This window comes from Macrobrachium rosenbergii, chromosome 6 (assembly GCF_040412425.1).
Source record: "Macrobrachium rosenbergii isolate ZJJX-2024 chromosome 6, ASM4041242v1, whole genome shotgun sequence".
Lineage (NCBI taxonomy): Eukaryota > Metazoa > Arthropoda > Malacostraca > Decapoda > Palaemonidae > Macrobrachium > Macrobrachium rosenbergii.
Genome location: NC_089746.1, coordinates 32,969,435 through 32,981,511, shown reverse-complemented (window position 1 = coordinate 32,981,511; position 12,077 = coordinate 32,969,435). Strand labels below are relative to the sequence as shown.

At 35.9% G+C, this 12,077-nt stretch overlaps 1 protein-coding gene and 1 long non-coding RNA gene across 2 annotated transcripts in view; one reads left to right on the top strand and one right to left on the bottom strand.

The window, feature by feature from the left end:
* The window catches only part of LOC136839438 (uncharacterized), a 181,830-nt gene extending 178,857 nt beyond the window's left edge, over nucleotides 1-2,973 (bottom strand). Inside the window, exon 1 of the long non-coding RNA XR_010853339.1 lies at nucleotides 2,584-2,973. This is a non-coding gene — a long non-coding RNA (uncharacterized lncRNA). The remainder of the gene's footprint in view (nucleotides 1-2,583) is intronic.
* Nucleotides 1-9,252, top strand: part of LOC136839437 (uncharacterized) — a 153,150-nt gene extending 143,898 nt beyond the window's left edge. The window contains exons 2-3 of the mRNA XM_067105491.1: nucleotides 5,947-6,082; nucleotides 8,166-9,252. Of these exons, the coding sequence (XP_066961592.1) occupies nucleotides 5,947-6,082; nucleotides 8,166-8,301 (272 nt within the window). The 3' untranslated portion in view covers nucleotides 8,302-9,252. The remainder of the gene's footprint in view (nucleotides 1-5,946; nucleotides 6,083-8,165) is intronic.
* Nucleotides 9,253-12,077: the final 2,825 nt, after the last annotated feature.

Below are 12,077 nucleotides of genomic sequence, written 5' to 3'. Positions count from 1 at the left end.
TCTCTCTCTCTCTCTCTCTCTCTCTCTCTCTCTCTCTCTCTCTCTCTCTCTCTCTCTCTTCTTAATTCTACGTCAATTGAGGTAGTAAAGTGAAAGACGTTTCAATTGTTCTACTTTAGCTCGTAGTGTTTTCCAAGTGAAGGAACGAAATCTGAGTCGTTTCAATACCCCAAGACTAATTTCCTTTTTATCTCTATCAAATGCTCATTCTCTCTACCCAGTTGTATTTGAGAGTCAAATCGCAGTTGGACTTCAAAGTAAACAGCAGCTCACATTAACAGAATCCCACCGCAAGACTGGCTAAGTAGTTGCCAGGAAGACTGGTGTGTTCTTTAGACTCTCCTTGTAGGTATAGCCTCCCTCTCTGAACAGCCCTTTCAGATGCATGCGATACCTGTCCCTCATTGAGAAAAACATGTTTCTTAAAGTTAACCTCAAATAAAAGGTTGTGAATGTGAATAACATCTTAACTGTCACCTCCAATTTCCATTTACTTCAAATGTGTCATTAGGCCGTCGTTATCTGATTGTTTTACTGACATTTACTTAAAGGCTTCTTCCCTACGTACTACTGTATTGTAGCACCAGACCCCGTTCCAGTTGTACGATACAGTCTTCTCAAACCCAGAAACGTTGTCCGCAATTAGCCTTAATAATCTGTCCTTACTCATAACCTCCTCTTTAATGTGAAACTTTCTGCACTGCTCTTTTTGGCTGCCTATTTAACCTTTCCTTTTTTTAAGAAACTGACTTTTCGCCGCTCAGACAGTATTACATTTTCTTCTCAGTGATTGCATTTTCGCTCTTATCCAGAGCAGATACTACTTTTAGTTTTCCATAAAAGAAAACTTTTAAGAAGGCTTTGTCTGTCCGTCCGCACTTTTTTTTGTCCGCACTTCTTCTGTCCGCACTTTTTCTGTCCGTCCTTAGACTTAAAAACTACTGAGGCTAGAGGGCTGCTAATTGGTATGTTGATCATTCCGCCCTCCAATCATCAAACATACCAAATTGCAGCCCTCTAGCCTCAGTAGTTTTTTTAATTTTATTTAAGGTTAAAGTTAGCCATGATCGTACGTCTGGCAACGCTATAGGACAGACCACCACCGGGCTATGGCTGAAAGTTTCATAGGCCGCGGCTCATACAGAAAATGCGATTGCACCGAAGAAACTTCGGGGCATCTTTTACTTGTTTCTTCTTGTTCTCAGCAGAAGGGAATCAGACCCCACCTTCTTATAACCTGGGTACCCTCACATCTCATCTCATTATCTTTCTCACCTCGGGTGGTGGGTCAAAACTATCATTTTCATCTTCCTAATCCCCTGATAAAAGTAAGCTTATTTATATGCAACAAAATCTCTCTCTCTCTCTCTCTCTCTCTCTCTCTCTCTCACACACACACACACACACACACACACACACACACACACTAATAAAATTTGCCCTCTGGCGCTTTCACATAATCTTAATTCCAATTTTGTCAGTCTTAACCAGTTCATTAGGAACAGAATGGAAGATATTACATAAAATTTTGTTACCAAACAAATAACTGGTTATTTCATACACATGAAAACAATTCTAATAAAATTTTGCCCTCTGGCGCTTTCGTGTTGACTAGCATTTCCACTTAGTAGTTAGTCTCAAAAAACATAGGTCTAGGCCTAATTCCAATTTTGTCAGTCTTAACCAGTGAACTTGGTTTATTTGCATTAGGAACAGAATGGAAGATATTACATGATGTATATGCTCTTTAACTGCTAGAGGTTTATTCACTTATGCAAAACGCTCTGCTCTCAGTCTCTTTCTCTCTTTCTCTATCTCTCTCGGAAGTAACTGTCCCCCTTCCTTTACCCCACAAATAAAAGGGTAGAACTATACAGTAGTTCCGCGGCGGCGACTGCCTTCTAACTTAACTTTTTCTTCAGTTTTTTGGTTGCTAATTATGAATTTACCTTTAATTTTTGGCGCTCCAGTGTAATTAACCTGTAATTAACCTGTGAAGTCCATCCAACAAGGGGTTACCATACGCGATCTTCACAAGACAGAGCACGGGTACGTCTGTTTGGAACGCTTCATATCCCGTCAGGCAAGTGCAATAACCCAACCAACCAACACCCCCGGGCCAGTACTAAACGTGGCGAAGGGACATTCCATTTGGCCGACAACAAACAGATGCACCGCCAGTATCAGAACCCCTAAAAGTGTAGCCAAAACCAGTTGAAAAGGTAAAAACAGGCGCGGAGCTAATATACAGAATTACCAATAAAAGGCCCATTCGATGCACATGAAAACAATCTCAATAAAATGTTCGTCTCTCTCTCTCTCTCTCTCTCTCTCTCTCTCTCTCTCTCTCGTGTTGATTAGTATATCCCCTTTGCAGTTAAATACACATAGGTCTAGGCCTAATTTCAATCTTATCACTCTTAACCAATCAAATATGGTTTACTTGCGTTCGGAATCGAACGGAAGATATGTTTATGCACTTTAATTGATAGTAGTATTCACATAAGCCTACAGTTAACATATTTATCCACAATTTTAAATGTGACAGTTAGACTAAATCAAACGAGTCAAGATATTAGATACCTGATTCAACAGTGACACCATCATGCAGAGGTAAACGTTCGTTCGATAAGGCATCATCCTTCAACTTCCTTGCATTTGCAGGGCAGTAGTTAAGAAATTCATGCCTGAGGTTTCTTACATAATTGCTTCGTTGGAAATGAACCTGGCACACTCTTGCGGCTTAGGTGTTCATATGGTCACTTCGGCAAACGTTCAGCCACTTCCTACACATTTCGGGATCTTTGGGGAAACGGTAAAAGTTAACCTTTTCACTTCATACATTGTCTCTTTCTGTGTTACAGCGTCTATATGTAGCACATATCACCATGGCAATAACGCGCTAAATTCCAAAAACCTCAAGAATTATCACAAAGTCGTAAAAACTCCCGTCTATAGGCTTCCCGACGCAAGGGGAAGACGGTACTGGCTTGCCCGGCGGCCACCGATGAGCGGACTACGTGACGTCATGCGCGGGAGATTTGAAAAATCGACCTCTGCGTGACTCCGCTTATCTTCTTACATCTTGTTTAAGATTACGATTAATTTCACCATTTAAAGAAAATGCGCCTAAGTTTCTTCGACGCAATAGAGTTTTCTGTACAGCGTATAATCAAGGCCATCGAAAATACAGTAGATCTATCTTTTGGTGGTCTCGGTATAATGCTGTATGAGCCGCGGCCATGAAACTTTCAGCCACGGCCTGGTGGTGGCATGCGCTATAGCGTTGCCAGACGCACGATCATGGCTAACTTGAACCTTAAATAAAATAAAAACTACTGGGGCATTTGGTATGTTTGATGATTGAAGGGTGAATGAACAACATGCTAATTTGCAACCCTTCTAGCCTCAGTAGTTTTTAAGATCTGAGGGCAGACAGAAAAAGTGCGGACAGAGAAGTGCGGACGGAGACAAATCCATCCCAACAGTTTTCTTTTATAGCAGACGAAAAGTATGTTCCCAGTGACTTGTGCCTCTTTTCCTTCATTATATTCTTTCCATTTTTCCACGAATTCTTTTCAGAATCTTCTCATTAGCAATGACTGACGCCTGTCAGAAGTTAGATAAAGCGGGCATATTCAACAAACCAAAAAGTCCATTATTTTTCCACTTTTTTCTTTATTGGCAATACTAAACCAGAGGCCTTGAACTGAAGCGCCAATTTGACAAGTCTATAATAGATGCCTACAGGAGTTTGTTAAGGCCAACAGGTCAGTTACAAGACGGGTTCCCATGGCGGCGAACACGAAGCCAGCAATGAATGATCGCGGTGAAGAATACGAAGCCAGCAGAGAGTAATCGGACAAGTCACGAGCGGACCACCATGAACGTCAGAGGGAGGCGCTTAAGCTCTCTTTAGCTACCACTTGGTTACTGTTGGCATTTTACGTCATAGACTGCTTTGAAGCCTGCCCTTATTGAATTTTTTTTTTTTTCTGTCTTAATGCGTGACTTTGGTGTTTGTAAAAAGAGAGTGTTGCAGTTTGCCGTGCATTAGGGCGATGTGATTTTGTATTATACATGCATGCACCTATTTCTCTTTTATGTGAGAAAGGTTTTGTTGTGTTTATAATAAAGAAATGCCTACACCGTTTCTTTTTTTCTCAACAAAAATGAAACTTTAAATTATGACATTTCGCCTCAGCCTGTTGCCATGGTTTGGATGCTTTACAATGTATAATATTGTTAATTAAGAAATGTTTTCTTGATTCTATTTGACAGTAGGTGGTAAATGTTCAAAACTGTCTTATCTAAATTTAGTCGTAAATGTGTTTTTTACTGAGTATTCCTTTAATTTATCCAGCAAGTTTACAATTATTTGTGAGTTACTTCTTTAGGCATGGCCTCTGAGTTGGACATACTTGTATATTCCTGTAAATTTATTTGCATCAACACTGTATTTGATACATAAAGAATTCGATATACCATTGCATAAGTGCATGAAGGCATTATGTGTCACATATATTTTATGTGTTATTTGCATGTTCAAGTACATGAATGAAATTAAAAAAGAAGTTAGTACGAGCATCATTTATGCGTAAAGGCAGATGGGAATATGAAGGATAAAAAACAAGAGGAAAAGGAAGATATGTCAAACCTAAGACGGAAATAACTACATTTCCGCTTTTTGAAAGGTGGAAGATTATAAATATAGGCATCATAGCAAAACGGGAGCAATAAGAGAATGCCAAAAAGTTAAGTATACCTTAGTTTTACCAGACCACTGAGCTGATTAACAGCTCTCCTACGGCTGGCCCGAAGGCTTCGACTCATTTTACGTGGCTAAGAACCAATTGGTTACCTAGCAACGGGACCTACAGTTTATTGTGGAATCCGAACCACATTATAGCGAGAAATGAATTTCTATCACCTGAAATAAATTCCTCTAATTCTTCATTAGCCGACCAGAGACTCGAACTCGGGACTAACGAGTGTTAGCCGACAACTCTACCGACTCTCCCAACGAGGAACTAGGGAATGCTAAAGCCAGTGGTAAAAGGAGAGAACAGCCGTGAACCAAGATCTCGAAGCCCACTGGCAAAACACAAGCCTTCTCATAAGTGAGGGTTGGAGAAAGTACTTCCTCACTGCATCACTAAGCATTGCTGATTACTTACATCAGCAAAAAAAAAAGGAAAAACCTGTTTTTATTGTATACCTCAAAATTATTTTGCTGCTGAAAACTGGAGTTTACATGATTAGCTCCCTGTTACACTGTCATCAATGCCTCCTTTCAAACGCAGTCAAGTGTGGTACGAGGCAAAGTAATGCGGACGCAGAACTAAGACGAGGAATTCGGTGTGAATAGATTTCTCTCATCCTATTATCCACATGAGGAGAAGAAGAAACAGAAAAAGAAATGAAGTAAAATGAAAATGTGCGAAGATCGTTTTTAATGCTATTAAATCTAACGACAAGTAGAAGAAAAGAAAAAAGTGACGATGATTATAAAAAGCTGTGATGACTGGTAATAATTACAGAGTTAAATTTTATGAGCACATTAATGTAAAATTGACCTGTCTGATAACGATTTCTGTATTGATAAAAGTTTTTTCATATTTCACGTGAAGAAATAGAAGCCTAAATTCCATGGTTTCCCTTTATTTTTTACTCTTTTCCCATTTCATCGGTGTCTCGATTATTCAACTATAAGGGTATTAAAGTCCTGGAATTACCAAGAGAAAGATTTCACTATTAATAGCATTTTAAAGTACAATCTCAAGGGTCATGTTTATCAGCTTTGTTGTCATAATTTTACCTAAATGTACAATTATAAACCTCAGAGCTGCTGCTTTCATGTCATAATTTTTTGTTTCCTTGCCAAGTTATTACTGTTATTTCTCTCAGATTCTTATCTGTTTCCTAATTCAGCATTTTCGCTTTCAGATTACAGCGGGCGTTGCTTTGACGCGGAGAGGTGCTCTCTGAGAGACCAGGGGGAAAGTTGGACCATAGACCACACCTGCGAAAGGGCCACCTGCTACGTCGCTTCCAATGGCACTCTCTTGGAGAAGCGCACCAGGTGAGACTATTTGAAGTTCATTCTGTATTTTAATCCCTGCAGTCATCTGTTTTCTCTTGGGAGGGAGGAAGTAAAGGGAGCGACTCTGTTTGATAGAGACACTCCATGTGGTCTATCTACCTCAGACATCTTGGCAAAGTAATGGGAACTCTAACTTCCTAATCTTACCTTGTATACCTGACCTAATCTTCTTACATAGCTGTTCTTTGCCTCAACTGGAAATGCATTTATCCCACTTATTTTTATCATATCTAATTTCAAAGGCGCGTTCAATTATTTATTCGTAACACTTAAATCTCTCTCTTCCGGTGTACCTGACCTTTTCTACCATGGGAAGAAATAAGAAACAGGAGCATCTGAACACCACAAACTCTCCGCCAAAGCTGAGCAACCCCTTCCCCCAAAAAGTCCCTTCTCCCTACAAGCCATGTTGCTGTCTTTTTTCAAAATCTAATCATTTGTTGCCAGGCAAGAGGCTTGACCTCATTCATTGCAAAGGCAAAGGATAAGGGCAAGCAGTTGAAAGCTTTGCTCACCTTCAGTCAAGATTCATATATATATATATATATATATATATATATATATATATATATATATATATATATATATATATATATACATACATACATACATACATACATATACACACACACACATATATATACATATATATATATATATATATATATATAATATATATACATAGATATAGATATAGATATATAGCCTATATATATTACTTGCATAGAAGACCTCAACAATACGGAAGGAACAAAACAGGGAATTCTTTATTTTCAAGGTTTCAAAGGTCAGTCTGACTCCGTCTACAAGGAACCAACTAAGCTTCCTTGAAGATGGAGACAGAATGACTTCTGAAATGCATGAATATAAAGAATCTCCTTTTTGAACCCTTCCACATTATTGAGGTCCTCTATGGAAGTATACCTTTGTTTAACCAGACAACTGGATTGATTAACAGCTCTCCTAGGGCTGGCCCGAAGGATTAGACTTATTTTACGTGGCTAAGAACCAATTGGTTACCTAGCAACGGGAACTTTTCACAAAATTAATTTATGTTTTCTTGGGCGATATATATATATATGTCTGTGTGTGTGTGTATGTATATTTACGGGTGTGTGAGCCAGGCCTCCAAAAATTCTAAATCTCCCTGGTTGTCAAACACAGAATACGGATAACGTATTCACATTTCTCGTGACCTTCTAAGTTGCTCCATTCTGACGTTTACTATTTTTAAATAGAGCTTGAAATAATTATATAAAAGCTTTATTTTGCTGAATATTATTTGAGCTTGAAAATGTGCGTGCGAGTGAGCATCCAGTCATTTGCGCATATGCTGGAGATATCTCTTAAGTTAACACCTCTTAAGCGTCTAGTAATAATAAAAAAAAAAACTGAGGAGACACATTCATCTAGGTTCTAAAAGTTAAAAAAAGAGAAACATTCATCTAGGTTCTAAAAGTTAAAAAAAAAGAGAAAAAGCGAAAACTAAAAGCGAGTGTTGAACTTCCACGCAATGCCCTCAGCCCTAGAATTACAAACAATAAGCATTATCGTTTCTCTCCACCTTTCCGCCCCATTAAATCGAGTTATTACAATTTTTACTTGAGAATATTTGCAGCCTGAACCGTTCTCTCTAAAGCCCTTTATTTACAGCGGCAACCAGAACAAGGGAACCATCACTTCACTGGCACTTTTTTTTTTTTTTTTTTTTAACGCAAAGGCCGACATCTTATTTTCTTCCTTAGCCCAGGCCCTAAGAACGCAAGGGAAGGGATGGATGGCAGAGGATACTGAACCACAAAGAAAAATCATGAACATTTAAACAGAATCCTACTGTGGACTTATTTCCTTTACTTCTTGTTTATACATGTATATATGTGTGTGTGTGTGGACTTCCTGTTTTATGGGTACTTTTTTTTTAGCTCTAGCATTCATTTCATCACATCTTCCTCTAGCTTAATTTATATAGGATAACTCTTAATCAGACGCTTTACTTTGTCTTTCCCGTGGCATTTCAAAGCTTTGTCTAAATACTGAAGCCGTTTCTCTCGCCCTTTGACAGATGCGCTGAGCCTCCCAAACTGGACAGCGAGGACTGCTACATCGTGCGCATCGAGGGAAAGCCCTACCCAGAATGCTGTTCGAAGCTCTACTGCAAAGGGAGAGAGGTTTCTTTCTCTTACCTCGAGAAAAAGTAATGAGTCTTCAAGTAGTAGGTCTTTAGATTTAATACAAATCTCTTAACATTTTCTCTTCTGCCTTTTTTTTTTTCATCACTCGATTTTATCAACTTTTCTTATCGTATCTCAGTCCTCCGTTTTCGTACCTCTGAAATATGTTTGTTTATTCTTTTCGAAATATTTACGGTGATCAGATCTGTCAATCAGTAGCATTTAATTACGGAGAAGATCATTTTGTGACTCACCAGACCCCTGTAGTCTATTGCAAAATCACGTTCATCCTGCTGGTAATGAATTCACATTTTTTTAAATGATTGCTGAAATGACTTTTTAACAGAAAAAAGTTTCATTACGCAATGATTCTTCAGATAACTCTTTTTATGCTATATTTGTTTCGGGTACTCTTCTTCTCACTAGATACCGTTGTTGACAGGATGATGAACACAAGTTTTATCCACAAAACCACTTAGTAAAAAGCAATAAAAGCTCACTACCTATGAATCAGGGTCCTAAAAGAATGTAACAGTGTTGCTGTACATTTTTGTAATAAAATATAAACTGTAACAAGATTCACCTATAATAAATCTGTACACTGTCAGGGGTATCTTGTAGTCACAGAATGACACATGTCGACGAGCACTTTTCTTTAAACATTGCAGAACCACGCTAAAATGTCTGTAACATAATTTCTGAAGTTATAGGCTGGGACTTTTCCGTAATTAAAAACTATTATTTAAAAATCAAACTTTTCTTATGGTGGTGAACTGAAACAGGGAGAGATTTTGAAATCGCAGCCAGTTTTTATATACTTTGTAATTCGTCGATATCCTGATGCTCAAACAATGATAACAGCAACACACCTCCATTTTTGATTTTAGGTATTGCACAGGAATCTAAAGAAGTATGAATGTTTGCTATTGTTGGTTTACTCAGAACCTTTAAAAAAGCATCTTCTTCTAATATATATATATATATATATATATATATATATATATATATATATATATATATATATATATATATATATTATATATATATATATATATATATATGTGTGTGTGTATATATATTAGAATTGGACAATAATTCAAAAGAAAATATGGGTATTCACTATCAGCAAACAGTCATACTTCTTTAGATTCCTGTGTAATACCTATACACATACATATATATATATATATATATATATATATATATATATATATATATATATATATATATATATATATATATATATATATATATATATATATATATATATATATATATATAGTGTGTGTGTGTGTGTTTATATATATACATGTTGGAAGTTTGTCTTTTCATATTTCTGAAACATACAATAAATGAATAATCATTAAACGACAGAGGATAAAATAATTAATAATTAAACAAGAAAAATGCATCTAATAATTAAGAGTGAAATGTTAAAATGATACAGCTACATTCATTATAGAACAAAGCATACATCATTATAGAACAAAGCATATATATATTATAAGAATATATATAGATCATAAATATATAGATATATATATATATATATATATATATATATATATATATATATATATGTATATATATATATGTATATATATAATGTAATATATATACTGAAGAAGCGGCATTGTGCCATATTGAGAACCAAATATCATAAGTCAGTGATACCCTCATTCTCTGTATAGGCTATTTCCCACGGAAATGTTATAGCAGACGATCTTCCTGAAGCAACATTTTCCCTCTGCCAGTATTTTTCAAGTTGTTCTTTACAAATCCCCGATTCTTTGCATTTATTTCTTGTTCAGGTTGAGAATCGGCTAATAAAAGCTTTAGAATGTACTACACAAGCATCAGTGCAAAGCTGCAAAACCATGCTTATTGCATGTTGGTAAAACCAACTTCCTGTTTCATGCGAAGGGTTATATGACATCTGGGTACATAAAACAAATCCCACCTCTTTCTTTCCATTAAAATTCTTTTGTAATTGTGATGGGAATCATGAAAAAAATGACAGTTTTATTTTCAAAACGTTATCAATGTTGAATATATGTAAATAAAATATATAAATATGAATGTAACATATAGAGTAGCTATAGAATAGTGTATACTGTTATATTAAGATATATATTGATAAATAAACTAATAATAAAACAGTTATTGTTGTTTGTATTTTTCCTAGACTTATGTATCAGCATTTTCCTTGCATGATCATTTCCATTTTACTGATAAAAATCCCTCATGAAATCAGCCAAGACAAAAGTTTGTAGCCTCCAAACCAAAGGTGACTGATGACAAAGGATCAACGCATTTATTTAACTCTGTATAGCAGGATTATTTCTACAAAGCGAGTTACAATTATTACTCTACTTTGAAAGGAAATAAACCAAACTATACGATAATGAAGTTTTAAGTTTCTGATCTGCCCATTTTTATAGTAATTTTGTTTTGTAGCAGCAACATTTGTCTATTCCGCACACAACTCAATATTTGTCAACAAAATTTCACTTCTTTCATTATCCTTTACCCTTTACCCTTTATTCATTGACAGAATTACCTGCAGCATTTGTAAGTGAAGATATTACGAGTAAATGTTCGTTGCCAGAATAGGATATATATTTGGAGTGATTCGAACAAATATATCAATTGTCGTTTCCAGGCTTAGGTTTCATTTACAATACAGTTTTGATGAGCATGCTGGAAATTAGACTTAGAGCAAGAGTTAAAGAATACTAGTGAAAGTAATTAAAAATCCCCTGAACTATTTTCAATGAAATGAAGGCCTTAGGTTCTCATAAGTAATAGGAACGAGATTAAATGTCTTCCTTTATTTATGCATAGACGTGTGCTGGAATTTATAAACTTTTACTATTTTTTTCACACTCGTTACTTGACGATGAAGTAAAGGTTTCATATTCTCAAAGTACTCTGTAACAACATCAGTTTGAAGTAGATGATGCGACAAAATATTAAAAAAATATGGTACTTTTGCATCAACTAGGCGTGGCACCTGCTAAATATTTTGCCAGTAAGGCAAGCAGCAACTTTGCAACTTGTTTCGAATTTATAATGCCCCAGACGCATCAACCGTTCTAAATAATTCTAGTGATAAACTCTTGATAGCCTTTATGTCAATATCTAACAGTTTGGGGAAACTCGCTGGTATGCAAGCAGTTAGCTTGCCCAGGTAATTCCTTGGGTGCAGTTGCTCTCAGGTTCCAACTTCTTTTAGACTTGTATGGCCTAGGGACAGCGCCCTTGCTTTTCAATTGAAAGACCTGGGTTCGATCCTGATGTGAGTCAGAAATTTATTTGATCTGTTCCATTATTTGATTGTATGTTGATTATTTCTATATATATATATATATATATATATATATATATATATATATATATATATATATATATATAATAAAATATGCATATATACTGTTTCTCAAACGTGTTTGCATGAGTTTTCTGATAAATTCTTGTGAATTATCAAATATATTAGAAATTGTTGCTTACAAATTTCCCTTGGAAAGATATATAAAATTTTTACTTTGGGAAAAACTTTCAAAATGATTCTTTCGGGGAACTATGCTTGTTTTTATAGACTGGATAGGGTACATGAACGTTAGGGAATCAGATACAGGAAGGATCTGCCAGTCTTTCTAATGTTAGAATGTACAACATTATGAGTAAACATCTCTAAAGATTTGGTTCATGACAGACATTTTATTAGTTACTTGTGGTGAAATTTAATTATAATTTTTAACCCTAATAATGCAATTAGTAACGTTCATTTGTGTTATATTTCA